This window comes from Pelobates fuscus, chromosome 13 (assembly GCF_036172605.1).
Source record: "Pelobates fuscus isolate aPelFus1 chromosome 13, aPelFus1.pri, whole genome shotgun sequence".
Lineage (NCBI taxonomy): Eukaryota > Metazoa > Chordata > Amphibia > Anura > Pelobatidae > Pelobates > Pelobates fuscus.
The window spans coordinates 44,812,062-44,836,011 of NC_086329.1; the positions used below are offsets into that span (position 1 = coordinate 44,812,062).

General features: G+C 40.4%; 1 protein-coding gene across 3 annotated transcripts; it reads right to left on the bottom strand.

The window, feature by feature from the left end:
- Positions 1-1,735: 1,735 nt before the first annotated feature.
- On the bottom strand, positions 1,736-19,871 carry GPR65 (G protein-coupled receptor 65). 3 transcript variants are annotated; one of them, XM_063439003.1, is made up of 2 exons: positions 19,738-19,871; positions 1,736-3,752 (listed from the first exon to the last, which is right to left on the bottom strand). In XM_063439003.1, exon 2 carries the CDS (start codon positions 3,402-3,404, stop codon positions 2,319-2,321), a length of 1,086 nt encoding a protein of 361 aa, XP_063295073.1. In that variant the 5' UTR covers positions 3,405-3,752; positions 19,738-19,871; the 3' UTR covers positions 1,736-2,318. The 3 variants fall into 3 exon arrangements, with proteins under 3 accessions (XP_063295073.1, XP_063295071.1, XP_063295072.1); XM_063439001.1 differs by having other exon boundaries at positions 19,728-19,871; XM_063439002.1 differs by lacking the exon at positions 19,738-19,871 and adding an exon at positions 15,767-15,855.
- Between the last annotated feature and the right edge of the window lie 4,079 nt (positions 19,872-23,950).

The following is a 23,950-nucleotide window of genomic DNA, read 5'->3' on the forward strand; positions in this document are numbered from 1 at the left end:
TTAGCTTACAACACTATAAAACTCTACTTAACAGGCATACAACACTACATGTTAACCAACCATCCCAACAAAACTCCATTTCTAACGTCTTACCCAGTTAAAAGCATATTAAGAGGTGTTCACAGATTATCTGCACACAGTCCCATCAAAAGACTACCCATAGACAGTAAACTATTTAAAAGTATCTCCGATATTCTCGACACAACCCCTTTTGAACACTCCACAAACTTAATTATAAAATCAGCAACTTACTTGGCTTTCTATGGCTTTTTGAGACCTAAAGAGTTCTCAGTGGAAAAAGCAACCGATTCTGAGCTTTGCCTCCAAAAGAAACACCTACACAAAGAACAAGACCACTATGTCTTATCCATTTCCCGTACTAAAACTAGTCAACAGGTCCTCCGGTGGAAATTAAATACTATCCCACCTTTACCAAATGGTGTCCGGTACCACTTTTAGATAGTCTAGTGAGGTCCCAAATCACTTCCAACCCAGCTAGTCCACTGTTGGCCATCCAAGGGAAACCCCTAACAACCAAGCAGTTCATGTATTACATTCGTACTCTATTACTCAGGCTTGGACATAACCCACACGCATTCACGGGTCATTCCTTTCGCATTGGTGCCGCTTCAGCTGCCTCAGGTAACCACGTACCGACACACATCATTAAAAACATGGGAAGATGGAAGTCATCTGCATACAATAGGTACATTCCTAACCCTGAAAATGAAATAAGAATGGCTTTTCATGATATGTCTAAATAATGTTTGTATTTAATAAACTTGTATGTATTATCAGAAATCGCTTCTAATCATTTTTGCCCTCTTTTACAGGCCTAACCTCACGTCAGTTTCGGCACACCTCAACTGACTTGCTAATACTAATTCTGCTTCTTTCCATTGTCTAACGTCCTCGTAATGTGCCGTACACAAATAGAAGGCTTGGCCTGGAATTGTGGGAGGTACAACTTGCCCTATATAAACGCTATACAATCCTACTACCTGTCAGCGACGATCCCGGAAGTGCCCCTCCCACCGCACCCTCAATCTATTATTTCTCCTAGGTATTATTTCTCAACTGACTTGCAAATACTAATACTGCTTCTTTCCATTGTCTAACGTCCTCGTAATGTGCCGTACACAAATATATATATATATATTTTTTTTCATTTTTATTTTATTTTTTTCTTGAAATGGGTGTTGATTTAAATAATTGCTGAAGTAAGGGACTATTTTACCTTATGACCATTCCAAGACTCAGTCAGTAATTGAATTGGCATTAATTAAGACATTTGGATTTAACCCATAATTACCACATGCGACTTGACTGATGATTGACTTTAAGCTGATCACAGCCATCGATCATGCATCAGTCATGCATCGATCACTTAACACGTAGATAGTCAAAAGCTATACTCATATAAATAGTAAATGTAAAACAGACTCTTTATTTCCACAAAGATATCTTTAAAACTCATTGTGTCAAAAACAACAAACAAAACAACACAGAGACATACTTTGATTAAAAAATGCATATTTAGTTTTGTAACACACTTCCCCAAAAGTGGCCATATTTAAAGGAAGAAAATAACACAGCAAATACTATTGGTTCCATCTTAAAGAGACACTGCCACTTTTGAGTTTTTTCAGCATAGAATACATTTGCTTAGAACCATCCTGCATCTTTTATCCGAGTCATATATATTTCAGTGTCCCTTATGTCTTTCATTAACTTCCTCCATATTGCCTGCACCCACTCATATGCTTTTAGACCCCGGTGTCTTGCAGACCCCACTCATGTTTTTCAAGTCCTTTGTTCAATGACTTTCTGATGTCAATGTTTCTTCATTCAGCATAACATCAGCACTGGTTGGGGCTAACCTGTTGAACTGCTACACAGTTATCTTTGGAATGTCCGTGTTATTCTGAATGCAACGACACACTTCGGGGGAACTCGTTGCGGAGCCAAGAATGATAACTCTGAACCATTAAGACACACAGGTCACTACTTCGAAACATACTGACGATACAAAACATACAACAAGAACCAATACATTATGCTAACAGATTTTATAGAAACAGTCTAGTTTTTCCATTAGCAGGCAATGTCCCTTTGGGACATCATTTGTACAACATTTATAAATTATTTAATTTCATTGTAAAATTGAATTGCCATATTTTGCAAGTAAAAAATTGATGCCCATTTTTACCTTGGGATTTAAATTTCTTGGTAGCTGTGCAAACGCAACATAGGTTCTATGTCCACACTGTAAACAATGTCAATATATGTAACATTTCATTGTATAGTGCATGTTCTTGTCAGTGTGCAGGTTTCATGTCTATTTCTGGTTTATTAATAGGTGAAGGACACTCGTTTTCCTGGACGTTGTTCCTTGAAATTGTACCCATCATGTATTCATTCTTTGTCACTGAGCCATTCTTTGATGAAGACTCAAATTTATTGGTAAAGCAGTTTAACAATGTTCTGAGATCTGCCCTTCCAGCTTCACTCACGAAGCAGTACAGAAATGGGTCCGCCATGCAGTTCACACTGGATAATGCCAAGGTTATTTTATATGGATAGAACATTTTATTGGCAAAAGTGCAGTTATTTGGCTCTTTTAGGCTACGTATTAACAGAACAATGTGATAAGGGGTAAACGATATTACGAAACTCACTACAATAGCAAACAGAAGCTGTTTAATTTTTATTTTATCGCCCTCATCAGTGGCCTGATTAGTTTTCACTGCGGCATAGATTTTTAAATAGCAAAATACCATTATTATTAAGGGTAGGAAGTGTCCGCTGCATACATTGACGATACTGAAATACGATTTCCATTCTTCCATTGGAAAATTATCATAACATACAGTGTCATTCACTTCATTTGAGTTGTTGCCAGCCTTATGTGAGATGACGATGAAAGTCTCTCGTTTGAGTAAAATTACAACATTTGAGGCACCTTGTAAGGTCCAAACTAGTAAACTTACCAATACTGCTGTTGTCCTTGTGCGAAGTTGATAAAATTTTAGAGGAAAGACCACAGCAAGATATCGATCAATGGAGATACAAGTAAGAAATCCAGCACTGCTGTATAAATTTGTGTGCATGAAGAAGGCACTCAACTTGCAAGCCCAATCTGCGAATCTCCAATGATTGTGATTCAAACTAAAGTCAACCCAAAAAGGCAACGTTGTTGTATACAGCAGATCAGATAAAGACAAGTTAAATAGGTAGACTCCCAACTCATTTTTCTTTTTTATCTGCTGGTAAGATATGTAAAGGGATATGCAGTTTGTTGGTATGCTTATCACAATCACAGTGATATATATAATTGGGAACATATACATGTCTAAATCATGGCTAATGTGGCAACTTGACCGATTATTGTCCATCATACACATCTAGGATTATGTTAAGTATCTGCGAAAAATGGAATTATTTTCTCAAACAGTCCTGTAGACAAACTGTCTTCCTATCTAGTAGGGTTATGGTAATGAATAAATAATATTTTCTGTGACCAACTATTTATTTTATGTCTTTGTAGATTATTAAGACTTTATAGATGATGAGATCCTTATCAGGTCCTAGTGCCTTGTTTATGATTTTGTTGAACCAAGATGAAAAATGAGGTCCATGCTAACAGTTAGATCCATTATCGTTTAGTAAGAATTGGTTAGAAGAACTCCTTTGAAAATGAGTCTATGAATCTTGTCGAACCTTCTTGATATGTATTGTTTTCAGATCTTATCCTGTAAGAAAAATATGTTTTTTAAATCATGTTTTGCACAATATTCTAGAAAACACATCAATCTTAGACCACAAAAGAGAGAGGAGAAATTATACAGTCAAAAAAAGAAATGACAATATGGGGGTCTATGCTTGTTGAGTAGAAACATTACATCACTATGATATCACAATTCTAAACTGAATTGATATTTGTTTTACTACTAAATTAGGATATTCAATAGATCACACTATACAACTACCATGTTTATTTACTGTGAATCAGTCCATAGTTGTCTTCTCTTCATCAAATGCTGATCAGTGAGAGTGAAAATGTAAATCTTCTACAATAACAATAATAATAACAGGACCATCATTGTAAAAATTACCTTGAGGACCGGTGACGGATATTTACTCACCCAATCTCCGTAATCCCCCCGCCGGCGATCGGCTTGGCTCCCGGTCTGGGGGGGCTGCCTGACAGCCCAGGCAAACCCCCCTTGGCGAATTAGGACCCTGCGGCCATGTGATCGCTCTAACAGAGCAGTCACATGGCTGCAATAGCCTGAACTGACAGGCATTCCCCGAAATATATCTTATTTAAATATAATGTCAAATTAAGTCTATTTTTATATTTCTATATACATAAATTAATATAAAAATACACTTATAATTAAATTACACACACATATATATATATATATATATATTTATGATATATATAAAACTATATATATTGTGTATATATATATATATATATTATTCTAAAATATAAATAATAAGTAAACACTATATACATTATATATATATGTAATTTTATTCTAACTGTATTTTGATATTAATATATATATATCAAAATACACTTAGAATTAAAATTTATATATATATATATACATATATATATATATATATATATATATAAATGAATAAAAATAATAATATATATTTATCCATATACAAAATTACATAAATAATTTCAAAAATATACACATAGACTTTAAATACATATATATATATCTATATATATAGCGTCCAAGTAGAGAGCACTCTGGAGTCTTAATATTATATCAAAATAAATACTGCTTTATTGTGCAGAATACAAAAATGTCGACGTTTCAGGATTTTGATATAATATTAAGACTCCAGAGTGCTCTCTACTTGGACGCTATACATTGGTTGGAGATTACTTGCACCGGAGCAAGGAAAAGACCGGGAACATTGAGTGCTGGGACCTGGGAAAATATATATATATATATTTAAATTCTATGTGCATATTTATGTAATATTTTTACATAATTAAGTAATTTTATTGTTTGCAATTTGAGGGACCTACCTGACAACCCAGGCTGAAAGTCCAGAGAATTTAATTGGCTAGCACTGTATTTAACCCTGTAACTTTACATGACACCCTAAATCATGTACATGCAGTGTACTGTTTTAATCGAGAGACAAATATTAGTGTTTCAAAACAGTAAAATATATCACAGCGATGACATTGTCAGTGAAAGTGAATTTTTTTTCATTTTTCACACACAAGTGGGACTTTCACTGATGATATCATTGTTGTGATGCGTTTTACTGTTTTGAAACACTAATATTTGTGTTCAGCGAATTCTCCTGAGTATAACAGTACCCCCCATGTACAGGTTTTATAGTGTGTTTTAAAAGTTACAGGGTTAAATATAAGGCTTGGTTTTCCTTTTTTTTTTTTATATTGAAATTTGCCAGGTTGGTTATGTTGCCTTTGAGAGCGTATAGTTGCCAAGGAATGAGAATTACCCCCATGATGGCATACCATTTGCAAAAGAAGACAACCCAAGGTATTGCAAATGGGGTATGTTCAGTTTTTTTTAGTAGCCACTTAGTCACACTGGCCAAAGTTAGCGTTCATAATTGTGTTTTGCATCTTGTTATATTTAAGTGATTTTACTTATTTACTTGATTGATTTCTTTCTTTTCTTACTATATATGTATTTATGTAGGGTTTTATCTGATAGTGGGGACGCTAGTTTTTTGTTTTGTAGGATATAGACTTGGGATGTCTGTGTACCTACTTTATCCCATTTTATTCCCTGTCAGTTTTTAGTTTATCTTACAGTTTATGTCAGTACATGATGCTGATCTCATTATTAGAGGGTGCGCCCCTCTTATAAACACAACCCAATGCTGATATGGATATTATTGTCATTATAAGAGGGTGAGTCCCTCTCATAAAATGTTCTCATTGTGGCTACGCTCGCCACTCCACAGGCACTCTCCCTCCGCCACACGCTCTCCTCAGGGAGAGCGTGGGGTACTGTGGAGTTTTCCCGCCTGTCAGGCTTCTGCATTTGTATGCTTTTAACGTGCACTTGCATTCGCTTATTCTCTCCTTTTCAATCTACCAAATGCGTATATCAATGCGCATTCGTCAGTTTGTATTTTCTATCAAGCGTTCGCACCAGTTTGTGCATTCGCGTACACCTGTACGCGAGTTTTCTGTGTTCGTTTTTTTCCCTGTATTACTGTTCTGTCTCTGTTCGCTTTATTTCAAGCGACTGCTCGACAGATTTGCCGCGAACGCATTTCGCAGGCTTTTTCGCAGCCACTTTGGATTGTGCCTTGCCAGATCTGCGGCTGCAATTTAACCCTTGCCGGTTGCTAGGAATTAAACAGGGTTGAGCCCCTGATTTATAAATGTACCCTAGCTTATGCTAGCTGCTGCTTTTACTGGAATACTTCTATACTAATATTACTGGTGGTGAGCCACCCCATCATATTATTACATACCAGGATACCTTACCTTGCCAGACAATATTGGCTATTTGATCTGTCTGTCACTGTTACAACTCCTATGCTTGGCCTGTCTGTGCCACCATGCCTCCCTACGGGATATAATCCTGGAGGTTTTATTATTACTGGGTGAGCCCAGTTATTACAGATATATATATTGGAATCGGTGCAGAAATTGGCTTCTGTTCACCTTGCCTACTTCAGGACCTGTCACGGTCAGGTTCATACCTAGTAACTCAGCTCGGGGTGAGCCCCCATATACTTCTGACAAGTGGAGCTATGATTGCAGCCTCCTTTTACATGGGTGAGCCCCAATGTTGCCTCTACATACATTACTGTGGGTCGCATACCTGACCACCATAACCCCTAACAGTCCCTGCTACCAATTTGCCTATTTACTCACAAATCTATTTGGTGAGCCCCAAGTATACTGGGTGTTAACAATGGAAGACTCAGATGCCCTCAGACCTCCAGGCAGTAATCAATGCGGCAGTTACCGCTTCTGTGGCGAAGGCCTCAGCCAAGGCATTTCAGCCACTCAAGACTCAACCAAAGCGCCCACTAAACACTCCCAGCAGAGAGACGCCTCGGAGGAGTCTGACTCCTCTTCCAAGGAGCAAGGCCACCCTGCTAAACACCACTGGAAAGGCAAAGTCAAAAATCAAAACCCACTAAGGGTAAGCCTCCCCTAAAAAAGGGCAAACGTACACGGTCTGTAAACCCTCCAACTTATGATGCTTCCTCGGACGAGGAGCAGGAGGTCCCACCATCACTATAGTTTCTCGATAAGTGTCAAGCAGAAGATTCCCATTCTGATGACGGGACTTGGTGTCCCGGACACCAAGGAGTCCTTTCTGGGTGAGACCCAGCATGTGGATGATGTGGAGGAAGAGCTGGTTTCGAGGCAGCCGGATTGCAAACTCTTTTTTGACACCATAGGCCAATTCTGTTTGACCCGAGAAACATTCGCCACCCACGCTCGGGAGATTGGACACCACCTTAAATTATGCAATTATGCAGACAACATGATATTTGTGAGTGGACCCAGAGATGTTTTGCTTCCTGGGTAACACAAATGTTGCCCTCTTTTTGGGTAAAAGTTGCATCAATAGGATGCACTTGGATACCAGAAAATATCTAAATGTCTCTTTCCTGGTTAAACATTTTCACATACCACTATTTCAAGATGGAAGTGATCCATCTATTGCAGCACCCTCGGCAAGAGGAGACTAGTTTACCCGCCTGGACTTAAAGGCGCCTACCTGCCTGTACCAGTAGACAACGGCAGTCGTCCCTCCTTTCGGTTCCTTTGAAACGGGTCACCATGGCAATTCACCTGCCTCCCCTTCGAGCTCAGTTCAGCACCACGGTGCTTTACGAAGGTTTCTGAAACCAGTGATGGCATACCATACCTGATTTACCTGGATGACATTCTAATCTCTGACCAGAATCGCAACCGCCTTCTTTCAACTAAAGATTACAAGATGACTGTGTCAGAATCCTTCGGCTTCCTGGTCAATCGAGAAAAGTCAACACTGAATCCAACTCAATATGTGCAAGTCCTGGGATCCGACATCGACTCCCTGTCATGTACACTCCAACTTCCATCTACCACAGTCGTGGAAATACACAAGGAAATACAGAAGATACTACGTTGGGATTCGATCCCACTCAGACTGCTGGCACGGATTGTAGGACTACTATTCTCCTCCATCCAGGCGATCTTACCAGGCCCCCGGCACTCTCAGGCCATGTAATGCCTAACAGCACGTTTTCGCAGAAAAAGCCCAACTTACGACCAACCGATACCCATGACGTAAGAAATCTGACAAGAACTTCAATGATGGCTTGACAGTATGCAGGCGTGGAATGGCAAAGCCATCTTCACCACGTTCGACTTTTCGTGTCTCGCACCAACCGTCAACTACCGCAGAGGGTGCAGTGGTAGATGTATTCCTGCAGGCATGGCCGACCCTAGGGGCTTAAGCATTTCCACCCTTTGCAATGATCGTGAGAGTGGTTTACCACATCAATATGCTGGATGTGGCAATCCCCATGGTGAGGCCCCGGGGGCAGAGTCACCCTTGGTTCCCTAAGATCTCCTCTCACTGTCAATCCAGGACCCTCCGCTATTAACAGATGATCTGATGATAGTCAAGGATTCCATGGGGAATCCTCATTCCATGCTACAAGAAGGACATCTCTCTTTAGTGTCTTGGAGTCTTTCAGGGGTGTTTGATGCACCAATGACTTACCGCCAATGGCTAAAGATATACTCTGGGACTCATGGGCCCCTGGAACAAGGAAGTGTTACCTCTCAGCTTGGAATTCATGGGTCAATTGGTGTATAGGACGGAACCCCGATCCTTTTACGGCCTCTGTATCCTCCATATTGAACTTTCTCGCGTCCCTGTTCTCGGACGGTAAGTCTTACCAGTCCATCAATACCGTGAGTTCTGCGATTTCAGGGGCTCACGTTCCATTACAAGGGAAACCGATAGGTCAGAATCCTTTGGTTTGTAATCCACTTCTAGAGATTCGGTTAGACCCCTGCACCAAATATTCCTCCATTTGGCATGTGGCCCAAGTTCTTTGTTTCATAAAGGAGTGACCTTCTAACAGCAAATTGTCTTTAGACAACCGACAGTGAAGTTCACCCTCCTTTTTATGTCTGGTATATTTCCGTTGTATTTCGGACAATCGAGCAGTCCACGTTGACACCTTCTAGTTTTCTCCGGAAGGTGTAATTTTTCGGGTGTCTCAACGTACTAGACGGACACAACGTTGTTTTTTTACCCATTTTTTCCATCGGAACCCAACTATGCATGATCCAGACACTGCATACCTACGTACGGCTATGGCCACGCTACGATTACCTCATCCTGACAATTATAGGTGTCCTATGTTAAGCCACATGGGCCAGTCTCGGCTACCACCTTGGCCCGCTAGGTACGATGGTTTTTATCTCTCCACGGGATTTACCCCTCCTTCGACGTGCACTCGGTTCGGGGTGCGGCGGACTCTTCCTCCTTCGTAGCGGGGGCCCCCTTATCAGATATATCGCTCTCGGCAGAAAGGTGATGAGAACCCACCTTACAGACGTTTAACTCTTGCCCATCCTCTATTGCCATTTTCTCTCTATTGCCTTAGTGTTAAAAATGCAAAATATGAAGCCTCCTGTCGTGTGATAAAATGGAAGATTATGCTAACATTAGTGTACTAATAATCTTAATTTTAATAATGACAGGAGGCAAGTATCCCCCCCCCCCATTGAATTTCCCTCCCATTCAGTTGGGTTTGCATTACCAGGTAGGTGATGTATGTGGTAATATGGTACTGGTTGTTTTCTTGTGACTACGTAATTGACTCTATTCCCTCTAGATGGAAAGTTGGGGTTGTTTTTCATATATAGTTGATATATGTATAGATATTCTATATTAGGTGGCTATATTATGGTATGTATGTAAAATTTTATAGATCAAGATAGATTGTGATCGTACCGAATTATTGTGCACCTTTTATGTGATGGTTGCTCATATTGTTTAGGTTTACATTTCATATAACTAAAACACTTTCAGTCTCTTTCAGCTTAAAAGACACATAGTGATCTTTTATATCAAGCGTACAAGGATATTCGTTGTTCCCAGTTTGGAAGGAATTTAGCCTTTCTTCATTGTTACTGGAATTTGTACTGTCTTCGTTATTCCGTATGGTTCTTCAGTTGATTGTGTGACTTGTGCAGGGCCATCTATAATATGAATAGTACCCTGGGCAAAGCATTTTCTTGGGCCCCTTGGGCCCTGCCCCTCCCACCCCCCCCCCTCCTCCACCCCCACCCCACTTACACCCAACCCCCAATGCAGTGGGGAACTAAAGTAGAGAGATTCAAAACATACTTACACAGCCATATACACTGACAGACATGCTGACACACACCATAGACAGACATATTGACACATTCGCAGATACATACTGACACACACAGGCATACTGACACACACATAAACTGACACACAAAGTAACACACATTCAGACATACTGACACACACAGACACACATACAGACACAGACACACAGACATACTGACACACACAGACACACACACTGACAGACCTATTGACACACACACAAACATACTGACACATACAGACATACAGACATACTGGCTCTCACACACACAGACAGACATACTGACACACACACTGACAGTCCTTATGTCTGTGTGTGTGTGTCAATATGTCTGTCAGTGTGTGTGTGTCAGTATATCTGTCTGCGTGTCAGTATGTCTGTGTGTGTCAGTATTTCTGACACACACACAGACAGACATATGGACACAAACACAGACAGACATACTGACACACTGACAGACATACTGACACACACACATACTGACACACACACACCCACACATACTGACACACACACACAGACACACAGGCATACTGACATACACACACACACAGACACAATGACACACACACAGACATACTGACACAGACAGGCATACTGACATATACACACGGACACACACACACACACAGACATACTGACACACACACACAGACATACACACACACAGACATACTGACACACAGACATACTGACACACATGCTACATTTAGCCACCCTCCATGTTCTTACCTTTTTCTGGAGGGTGGTTTCCCTGGGGTTCAGTGGTAGGCTGAGGCAGTTGGGAGTTATCTTCCGGAATTCACCTCCCCCCTGCCTTCCTCCTCCCGCGTGGTTCTGATCTCCAGTGGGAGGAAGTGACGCGCGGCACTCACTTCCTCCCAGACGGCTGCCAAACAGAAAGGGGCTCTGTTTAAGCGCCACAGCGCCCGACTGGGCCCCTGCTGACACATGCCTACCGGGTGGCCCTTAGTGCATGGGCCACCTGGGGGGCCTCCTTAGTGTGCGGGCCGGTGCGGCTCTGTGCAGCCACACCACCTGGTCCATGGGGGCTGCGCAAATCACAGGGCCCATGGGGTAGCTGCTCTGGGGCCCCCATGAGCAAATGGGCCTGGGGCAGCTGCCACATTTGCCCCGTGTTTTACACGGCCCTGGACTTGTGATGTTGCCGTAATGAAGAGGAAGTGACTCAGTGGAAGGCATATCTTAAACTCTCTTCCTGTCTCTGATTGGTTCCTTTTTTTTCTCTATATGTCTTTCCTGCTATTGAGTAGTAAAGGAAGATTATGCAAAATACTTGCCTCCTGTCATTATTAAAACTAAGATTATTAATACACTAAAGCTATCAAAATCTTCAATTATCCTTTGCACATTTCCTGTTATAATTAAAGGTGATTCTTGTTAAAAACAAACAAACCAAAAAACGTTGGGTTATATAACATAGGGTAATTCGCTAAAGTGGGAATTCAAAGTGAATTGCACATTTTAGACCAAAATAGCAAAACTGAATGCATAAGCGACTTGGAGATTTCTCTCAATGTAGCTATATTGTCCTTAAATTTGAAATGAACCTCACTTATATGTAGAAATAAACAAGCAATAATTATGTCTATGAAATGCCCCTGGATAGCAGGGTTTATACCTTTTACTGTGATACCAGCAGAATTATTTTCACCTATTCAATAATTATATTTAACACACTGTCTAAAGATAATACAAACCTTTTCTTTGCATCTGCCCTTCTTAACTACTCACTCCCAACTTGCCATCCTCCACCCTATCATGTTCCACCTCATTAATCCTAATTCAACCTGTTATTTTAATACCCATACTCATATTATTATCCATTATCAGACACCCACTCTAGCCGTGGCTTACCTCACGCTCCCACGACATGTACCTCTCCTCTCTTTGGAGGACACTGAGTCAGAGGGTATCAAAATCTTCAGTTCATGTCGACTTAGCTACTCCATTCCAATAGTATGCCACGGCATGTACTTCCAAGTGTTGGAAGCGTTCATGTGGTGTCTGTAAAGCTACCGCACCTCACGGTTTGGTCATCATTGTTGGAGGTAGTGGCTCAGTCCTCATGGTGCCTCGGCTCTGTAGGCGCATGCTACGAACATGCCAAGGACATGCTACAGGGAGTGCCAGTGATGCAGACATGACGTCTCTTTCTGATAAATAGACCATTCTCCCAGTCCTCCTTGCTCGGTTGTACTGTGTTGCCTCACCTTGCTAGTTTGTGCATTATACTCCTAACCTCTTCCTGAATTTCGTCTTTGAATCAGAGCTGCCTAAACTGAACAATTGATATCCTTGGCTTTGCCTTTGCTTCATCCTTATCAGTACTTCACCTTAGTTTATTCTAATTTGCCTACCGTTGCATTCTGAGCACCATCTACAAAACCTGGCATCCATGGATTCTTACATTCTTTGTAGAATGGAAACAGTCCAGATTTTCTCCTTCATTCTCTATAACACTTGATAACATCAGCTGTTCTATTGAGTTTGGCCTTTGTCAGTATGGCTTTTGATTATTCAATGTATTGAGGTAGCCTTAATAAAATTTTCCAGTGATTATATCTATATGCTTCTTTTGCACATAATCCTCAGGAACCCTTTTGAAGACCTTTTAATTTTTTTAATCACCAACTCTTTTAAGATCTGCTCTGTACCAAAGAATTCATAATACAGCCTGAGCCCTCACTTCTGGGTGTTCTATGTTAAAAACTTTCCTGCCACGTTCCATTTGTGTTCCATGGTTCAACCTTGGCCATCTTCTAGATCCATAACATATATTTACAAATAATACATTAGGTTATCTCTCCTCTGCTGACAATTCAACTTTATTAACTTCCATTATCATCTACTTTAAGACATTTCTTGTTGGATGTCCCCCACAAAATATATCATCTTCCCTCCCCAATATCCTTGTCATTAGCTACTATCATTAGATAGTAGTTTGCAACTGTCCACTTAACCTAGTGTACTAAGTTCCACTCAGAACTTCCTAATAGTTGTCCCCATACAATGCACAGAGCTGCATCCAATACAGAACTACTCATACAATTATCAGAGCTGAGTATAATATAGACATATCCATATAGTACTCAAAGCTAGGTACAATACAGAGATAAATATGCAGTACACAGGACTGAGTAAAATACAAAGATATCTACACAATACACAGAGCTGAGAACAACACAAAGATACCCATAAAATACATAGAGCTAGGAGGACTACATATATAACCATACAACAGAAAGAGCTGTGTAAAATACAGATATACAATACACTTTACAAAATACAGTACATAAATACTCATGTAAAATGCAAAGCAGATTAAAAGACAATGATACAACACACAGAGTTGGGCACAAACAGGGGATAACCCATAACTATCACACAGTCAGGATCAATGTGATGGATTACTTAGATACCCACAATACAGAAATATTCTGTATAACCCTAGCAGCTCTCTAGCCCTCTCTGAGTCACTAGCTCTTCTTTTTCAGGTCTCATCTTTAGTAGTGCTCCTGCTATGACAACCTTAGCTTTTTAGTAAATGTTGCTGCGGTTATGCGGTTATGAAACCTGTCAGCTACTCCTGATGCACTATCAGCTCTCAATAAACAAAGTTAAAGCAGCAGGATACTGATAGACTCTGTATTACCTTTACATCTGGTCATATTATCAATCTGAAACTGTAACATGGAGCCAATAAGTAGCTGACATGGTTAGCATAAATCATTGCAGATTTAAACTATCAGATTCAGTTCAGTCCTCCAAGTTACAGCCCCAGTCCTGTAGTGTGGAGATTCATGTTTCAACTAACCACAGCATGAGGATCTTACTCTCTGGGCTTCCCTAACTTATCTCCTGTGGGCACTGTGATCCCACCCCTGTTCTGAGAGGTAATGATTGCCCCTGAATAAACAGGCCAATAGCATGCCTCCAGGCATGGGCTGCAATGGGAAGGCATGTGCAAAACATATTGAAACAAGGCAAATTTAAAATCTGTCTTTTTTCTTTTTTCTTTTTTTTTAACAAGAAAGCTTCTCCAGACATCAGTTAATGAAGTGGGAGAATCCTTCAGAACTGTAACCTATTAAATATTAAAGGGACACTCCAGGCACCCAGACCACTTCTGCCCATTGGAGTGGTCTGGGTGCCAACTCCCACTACCCTTAACCCTGCAACTGTAATTATTGCAGTTTTCATAAACTGCAATATTTACCTTGCAGGGTTAGCTCCTCCTCTAGTGGATGTCTACTAAACAGCCACTAGAGGGCACTTCCAGGTTCATAGCTCACATTCCGTGTGCTATAGCGTCGCTGGAGGTCCTCACGCTATGTGAGGACCTCCAGCATTGCTGAAATCCCCATAGGAAAGCATTGAAAGCATTTTTCAATGCTTTCCTATGGGGAGGACTAATGCGCGTGTGCAGCATTGGCGTGCATGCGCATTAGGTCTCCCCCTCCAGCGGGCCGCGCATGCGCAATAAGTCTCCCCTGTCGGATGATGTCAGCGGAGGAGGAGCGTGGACCCTGAACCAGCGCCGAGGGACAATGGTGCTGGATACAGGTAAGTCACTGAAGGGGTTTTAACCCCTTCAGCAACTTGGGATGGGGGGTGGGAGAGAGAGGAGACCTGCAGTGCCAGGAAAATGGTTTGTTTTCCTGGCACTGGAGAGTCCCTTTAAATAGACACAGATTTATTTTTTATTTTGACATTCACATAGGTAAGCCCCTTGTATTAGCTTATCCCAATGCCCTAAAACAAAATATATTAATGGTTCTAAACTACTGCAAAAAAATATATAAAACTGGTGGGACACTGGTGAGCCCCTATGGAGGAGCCTCCACTGCTTCTTCGAGAACACTTTACAATTAGACTGTGTTTTTTACAATTCTGTTTTAACTAAGTATTTCCCTTTACGTAGCTTGTCTTCTGCACTTTTTTGTGACTTAAAGCTCTTTTCCTTCTTTTGAAATTCTGCTTCTCTAATTCACAAGAACATTTCCGGAGCTATGGAAGGTTCCAAAAAAAGAAGACTGAATTGCTTGTATACATTAGTGTGGTCCATCCCTATACCAGTCTGTCTTCCACCTTTTAAACTGTACCTCTAAAGTCCTTTCATAGACCATGCATCCTACAAATATATTTTGCTTTGTACTTAATCTGTTTATGTTATAAATACAGCTAGACTATCATAGCTACAGTATACAGGAATATTGACTAATCTCTTAATTAAAACTATTTTTTTTAAGCAAAAGTGATGACCAGCAATCAATTCTAGCAAAATCAGAATAAGAAATATGAAGGGCCTTAACTCAGAAAGATCACATTTACTCACCCATTTCCCTACCCGCCTGACTCTGGTGTGGAGAGAATTTAAACCTTCACTTCAAAGAACTCGAAGGGCATGAGAAAAAAAGAATCAGGAAATTGCATCAAAGTCAGGAGGAACCAAAGACCGAAATAGAAATACTGCAATACATTTCCTGAGTTTTTTATATTTAAGACTAAGTATATGATAGACTCCAATTAAATTAATTACTAACAGATCCCTTACTCTTCATCATTATCGCTGAGATATTTTAGATTGTTTCACATATCCTAACTGTGTTTTATGAGGGCAAATGGGAGAAAAAACATTTGTAATTAGTTTAAAAAAAACTATGACGATACCTTCTAATGCAGCTTGAAAATGGTCTTTCTATGAATTGACTTGTAAGAATGTTTGTCTAACTAATATTTAATTAACAATTACATGGACTGACGTGATTCACGAAAGGGCAACCTAGTAGATTTGTGTGCATATCCCTTTGAGATGTGCAGATCAAATCAAAGGCCTGCCAATCTATGGATGAACTACTAGGTTTGTAAGGCAAATCTGAACAAATCGATTTGTCCATCAATAGATTAACAACCATTTGATTTGTTCGGAACCGCTGAAATGGATTTACAAAAAATCCATACAAAAAGAGGGCTTTAACGCTGTTAGGGAGGCATAACGCGCCCTAACAATGCTGCAGAAATACTGACCCTTGTCGCCAGATCTGATCGGGGGTACTGCCTAACATCTAAAGCCATCCTCCTGCAGCCAGGCCCGCCGAGCCGAGTTATGTGATCGTGATGACACCACGATCACATGACTCGGATTGGTGTGATTGACAAATTGACTGCAGGGGGACTTCCTCAGTTGTCAGGCAGATCCCCCAACGTATGATAAATAAAAGCACGTAATAAAAAAACAAAACACATAAATATGCATCAATAATAAAATTATATATAAAATGTCACTCTACGTGTATTTTGATATTAATATATAATTATATGTATTTTTCCAAAACCCAATAAAACCTATACATATCACTGAAAACAAATATGTGTATTTTATTGCATTATAATCTAACAGTATTATGAAATTCACAGTTAAAATGCCATGCAGAAATTGAAAAATAACATTTCTTAATGCCTCACACTTTTTTTTAGATTCATATTTGATTTCGCATGAATTATTGTAACCCTCTGCTACTTGGTCTTCCCAAAAGCCGTATTGCCTCGTTACAATCTGTAATGAATGCTGCCGCCAGACTGATTTTCCTCTCCAGTTGGTCATCTCACACCTCACCCCTCTGTCATTCCTTACATTGGCCTCCTGTATCCTATAGGAGTCAATTCAAAGTACTAACCCATACCTATAAAACATTTAACAATTCTAGCCCCTCTTACATCTCTTCACTGATTCATAGGTATGCCCCTTCTTGGTCTCTACACTCTGCCCATGATCTTCTTCTGTCTGCTGCGCGCACACGTACGGCCAACTCACTCTTGCAGGACTTCTCGCGGGCGGCTCCCCTCCTATGGAATAGCCTGCCTACCACCATCAGACTCTCCCCTAGTCTTCAATCTTTTAAGAAGTGCCTTAAAACCTATCTCTTCAGGAAGGTTTATGGTATCCCAGAGTAACCTCTACCTCACATACCTGTCTCTTGCTCTCTCCTAATAGGCAGCACTCTACTCTCTCCTCCAGCTCTGTTCCGCTCCCACCCTTTTTGATTGCTATGTCCTGTCCTATTGTGTTTTTTACTCCACCTACTATAGACTACAAACTCGTTTGAGCAGGGTTCTCTTCAACCTATTGTTCCTGTAAGTTTTTTTGTAATTGTCTTATTTATTGTTAAATCTCCCCCTTTTATAATATTGTAAAGCGCTATGGAATCTGTTGGCGCTATATAAATAAATGCCAATAATAATAATAATAATCAGACATATAGCTCAAATTCCAAGTTTTGTTTTGGTTCAGAACTTGTACAATTTCCTCTCTCCTTAAAGGGTTAATAGTCTACATACAGTGCTTATTTGGGGAAAATCATTGGGTTTAACACATTTCGAGGTCAAAGCAGTTGAGTTTGATAATGTAATTTGCAAATATTTTCCAGGTTATCTACATTGGAAGAGTCAAATGACCCATTAGGTGCCACAAGTGGCTGACTAAAGTCCGGGCTCAGATTTGGATCTCCAGCTCTGACAGTGATAGGGCACTCCTTGAGCAGACATGGAGATCTATTGATCTTCCTGCTTAGTCCTGTGCTCCTTACTACCACGGAAGCTTCGTGGACAAACCCTTTATTGGGTGCTGAACTCTATAAGCAACCCTGCACGTATCAATGACTCAGAGTGCTGCAGCAGTCACTCTGTGTCATTCACTGAGTGCCAGTGCATGAGGAAGCACTTAAAGTGCACCCAATATCGGTGCAGAGTAAGACCACAATGTTCCCCACCAGACCACCAAGACTACTGCTCCCAGCCTGCTTCCACTGGACCACTAGGGATAACACCAAAAACAATAAACTTACGGAGGAGCAAATCACACCCCACACACACTCAGACAATAAACATGCAAAACTCAGCCACACTGAGACTCCACTACAGACGTAACACTCAGACTCCTCCACACACAAGATTCAGCTATCATATATACAACACTAAACCAGCAACCAAACTCATCCTTCCCCAACATACAGCTCTTAGTCTACTACCCAACACTCAGCCTGCACCACAAACACAACACTCACAGAAACAGAACCCGGGGCTCGGTGGAGGGGAGCAGGGGAGCATTCTACCTAGGTCCCTGGGCAATCCTAATTTGGCACTGTACATTGGCCTACAGTTTGCAATTCTTTTGTTATTTTCCCAAATTTCTCAGTTTTGTAAATAATCCTCATTGTTTAAAAGAAAGTGGTAATAACATATGTAATAAGGAATGAAAGTGGAAAAGCATCAGGAGAGCATCAAGAACTGAGGTTCTAGACCCCCCTCCCCCCCCTCCCCCCGTAACCCACCCACCTCCCTTCTAAGTATAGTTGCTGTATTCATATATTTTCAAATAATTCCACTGATCGCTTTACACAGCAACATAATAACTGTGTCCCTTCACCGATATTTTTTTTAAAACTATTTCAACATACTTGCTAGCATCTCAGTTGAGATATAACAGTGCAGCAGTCTATTCACTAACCAGTGATTTTTTTTGCAAACTGAAAATGTAATCTTCTAAGCTGAACATCACATAACAGAGGGTGGAAGGATGGTCTTATGTTATGGTTTGTTCACTGGAAGGTCAATTGTGGTGAATTCATCACTGAATTGTAATAGCCAAGCTAGAAAAACAGCAACATTGTGGGTATTTCAACAATAATTCACTGTTTGATTAATATAATCATTTGTATTGCATGAATTTGAAATACCAGTAAAATTTAACAAATTTAAACATTTTGAAAATACACTAAAAATCATTACATATGTACGATTGCCACTGCGCTCTACAGAGCTAGAGGGTAAAATGTGCCCTTGATGGTAGACATGTTTGGGGGAGAGTTAGACAACTGCCACAAAAAAAATCATAGTTGTGCAAAGTTCTAAAGTGGAACATTATTGTTCTTAATTGTTATCCAATTAAATTACCATGGTAACCAGTGGAAACAGCCAGAACATTCTATTGGTTTCCATGCCAACTGCTCCATTTTTACAACTTTGCCCTACTTCAATAACACTTTCATAAAGCTTCCCCTATTTTTTTTCACCACCATGCACCTGTAAGACAAATCAAACAACAACAACGATAATGAGCTCTTACCCCTGCCATTTACAAATCCAATAAACAAGGCAGGCTTATGTTAAATCATTTTAAATATCACAATCTTAAAAAGACTGAGTGTCTGTGAAACACAACAAATAATCTGAATGCACCTCATTACTGAACATGGCACAGTTTATGAATAAAATAAAATTATATATCACCTGTTTACCTGGGCTTACCAATTTATTTCTTCAATAAGAAAGTGACTGAAACATGGAAAAATTGAGAATTGCCAGTAACCACTTCAGCACCGATATCCAAAAATATTCCAGGGATATTCTGATCTGCTTTTAAATGAAATGTAGACCAGACAAACAAACCAAACACGTTGTGTTCCATCAGCTCTTCAATCAAACAGACTGTCTTAAATTTACAGTCAACAAGTTCCTCTCTCACTAGTGCCTACATTATTGGTTAAATTTGGAAACGCAACTGTACGGAGAGTCACTTATTTCGTTTTTACTGCAACAGTTTCCTTTATGAGTCATTCAGACATGGACAATTCTTCTTTGGGCGTTAGAAATCAAATAATCGATTAAATATCTTCGTAGAACGCAGTACAAGAAGTTATTTCCTTTTCGCAGGAGTTACCAAAAATATAAAACCCCTAATGCAATTTACTTTAATGTGACACTTAATCAGAGGAGAGATCAGAGAGATATGTTCAGTATGCTAAACAGACAACAGATACTCTTGCAGGGGTCTGCTAAATTATTTAAAGCTTAACATTGTTCCCAGATGCTCAGTATTCAGCAGTTCAGTGTTCCATATATTTTATTTATATTTATTTTGTTTATCTATTTAATTTAGCTATTTTCTATAAGTAATTTATAACGACATGATATTGGATATTAAAAGGGATTGAAGCTCGTATATTTACAAAGGTATTTACAAAACTGGTAATTGTAGAGAATGCACAAGATATTTCAAATCTTTAAAGGGGCACTCCAGACCCCTAAAGCACTTTAGCTTGCTGAAAATCTTTATGTGTGAAGAGTGTGTCCTATTTTTAAAATTATATAGTGCAGATTTCAATAGAAATTGACACGTATAAATTAACCTAGTCACAAACCCTAACAGGTCATGTTACTTCCTGGTTGTTTAGCTCAGTGGAGCTAAAATAAAGAGGCCGCGATAGCCCTAAGCACCTGCCTTGCAAAGACTTCTCATTGAGCTGCATTGTGAAGTCTGTGATTGGACAGTCACAGAAAGTCTGGGCGGGGTTAGAAGGGGAGGGCTTGCAAAGGAAGCTGACAAGGGATCTGCAGATTTTGCAAGCAACTTTTAGATATACCCCCAATGAAAAAAACAGCTTTCATTGGGGGTATATCTTCTGAACAGTGATTTTTATTTAGTTTGTATTTGGGAAGTGGTGTGTCCCTTTAATTTAAAAATAGCAGAACTAAGTTTAGTCTGATTTCAGACCATTTGACAACTTGAAATCGTTGACATTTCTGAATCAACAAATACTAAACTAAAACAAACTATTTGCAATGAATCAAATTAATTCATTTTTTTATCCATTCATTTTGATAAGGATAGCAAACTATGAAGTTATCTCCTAAACAACTAAAAGAGCAAAATGAAGAAAATTACTTTTCTTAAGTGTGAGCCTTTAACTGTTTAGTAGATAACTCCCTAGTTTGTTATCCTTACATATTGCAAAACCACATAATGATAGCACATTAGGGAGTTATCTCACAAACAGCTGATGGATCAAAATTAAGAAAAGGGCAAATCCCAATTTTGATCTTTCAACAGTTTAGCAGATAACTCCCTACATGGTACTTTGTAACTTTGTGACTGACACCTTCATTCATTTCCCACAGAGAATCATGGGAATCTGAATTACTGAAATTAATAACAATTTCAGATTAAAATGTATATTTTTGGAATTTGGGACAAAACAAAATGAAAAAATTAGCGATCTAAACAAAACCTTTCCCTTGTGCAGATCTCTCTTATACATTTGAATCTTTTATAAAAGAGAGGAATAGCCAAATTATTTCCAAAAGAGAAAAAAAACTACAACTTGTTAAAATACTACTGAAGTTTGTAGCTGTGAATAGTAAATAATGGTCTATGCACCATAAACACTACAACCCAATGTTATTTTGAGTGCAACAGTCACACAGTACACATGCTCACTCAATGGCATCTAGCGCCCATACTGACTAGCACAGTGAAGTCATCATTTCACACATGCGCATTCCAGTCCACTCTCCTTGACTGCCAGGTTACATTGATGTCGTGCAAACCACTATCGTTATATTAACAATGGACAGACCTTGTATACACACCTGAGCAAGGAAGCATTGTAGATGCTGAATGTTATATTGAAATATTTTGCTCACTCTTAATTGAAATGTAATGTGCAGCTAGAAGCAGGTCCGGACTGGCCATTGGCCGAGGCAAGCAGGGGAGGTCACAGGATCTCCCCGGCCGGACCATGCAGGGCCCGAGCTATCCGAGCGCTGTCCCTGTTGTATTCCATGACGGGACGGTGGGGAGATCAAAGATTCCACAGGCAGTGTAATGTGGCCGCCGGCTGGGGAGTGAGAGAGACCGGAGAGAATCTAGAGGAGTTTTATCTTGCAGCTACGCCAGGTTCCTCTCGCGAGGTCGGAGCGTTGCCATGGCAATGCTCCTAATCTTGCGAGAGTGAACTCTAGTCCCGCAGGCTAGAGTTCACTCACCACTAGGACCACCAGGGATTGCAGCAAGGCTCCCCCTCCCAGGCTAAAGGTAACAAGACAGGGGAGATACAATGCTTGTTTTTATTTTTTTTTATTTTAATAAATACATATGTAGTGGCATTAATCTGCCTCCCCCAACACACAATCCCTCCAAACATATACACACATACATCACCCTCACACATAGCACCCTCACACAAATGCACAGCACCCTCACACACAACACTCTCACACACACAGCACTCCACACCCACACAGCACTCCTTACACACACACACACACTGCACCCCTTACACACACACAAACAGCACCCTCACACACACACCCCTTACACACACAACACCCTCACACACAGCATCCTCACACACTGCACCATCACACATACACAGCACCCCTCACACCTACAATACACACGTCACCCTCACAAACACACTACACCCATCACACCCACCCACTGCACCCTTCACACACACCCACTGCAACCTTCAAACACATGCACAGTACTCTTTCCTGGCCTTTTTGTCTCCTGGTATCCCATTTATAGAGACACCAGAGACAAGTTGCAAGCAAACAGAGCTCAAGCATGTTATTAAATTTCCTTGTGCTGTGCAGAACAAATACAGGGCCTTTGCCTCATGCTAGAGCTCTTCAGCAGAGCTCTCTGCATGGTCTGCCCTGGAAGAGCATTCAACCAACATACCGTATATACTCGAGTATAAGCCGACCCGAATATAAGCCGAGGCCCCTAATTTTACCCCAAAAAACTGGGAAAACTTATTGACTCGAGTATAAGACTAGGGTGGGAAATGCAGCGGCTACTGGTAAATTTCTAAATAAAATTAGATCCTAAAAAAATATATTAATTGAATATTTATTTACAGTGTGTGTATATGAGTGCAGCGTGTATGTATGAGTGCAGCGTGTGTGTAGTAGTGCAGTGTGTGTAGTAGTGCAGTGTGTGTATGAATGCAGTGTGTATGAATGCAGTGTGTATGAATGCAGTGTGTATGAGTGCAGTGTGTATGAATGCAGTGTGTATGAATGCAGTGTGTGTATGAGTGCAGTGTGTATGAGTGCAGTGTGTATGGGTGCAGTGTGTATGAGTGCAGTGTGTATGAGTGCAGTGTGTGTATGAGTGCAGTGTGTGTATGAGTGCAGTGTGTGTATGAGTGCAGTGTGTATGAATGCAGTGTGTGTATGAGTGCAGTGTGTATGAGTGCAGTGTGTGTATGAATGCAGTGTGTGTGTGTGTGTGTGTGTGTGTGTGTGTGTGTTGAAGAGCCTTGGTGGGGGGTGGGCAATTTTATTATTTTTTAAAAAAATATATTTTAATTTTTTTTATTTATTATTTCTTATTATTTAATTTAATTAACTTTTTTATTTTATTATTATTCTTTTTTTTTTTCGTCCCCCCTCCCTGCTTGATTCATGGCAGGGAGGGGGGCTCCTTCCCTGGTGGTCCAGCATTGGCAGTTCAGTGGGGGGAGAAGGGGGCTGTCAGAGCTGTACTTACCTTTCCTGCAGCTCTTGTCAGCTCTCTTCTCCTCCTCTGCACCGTCCGTGCAGCTCTTCTGTCAGCTCCCAGTGTAAATCTCGCGAGAGCCACGGCTCTCGCGAGATTTACACTGGGAGCTGACAGAAGAGCTGCACGGACGGCGCAGAGGAGGAGAAGAGAGCTGACAAGAGCTGCAGGAAA

Bases quoted from the DNA above. Each gene is read 5' to 3' on its own strand.
- GPR65 (XM_063439003.1), bottom strand. From the start codon at position 3,404: ATGTGTATGATGGACAATAATCGGTCAAGTTGCCACATTAGCCATGAT.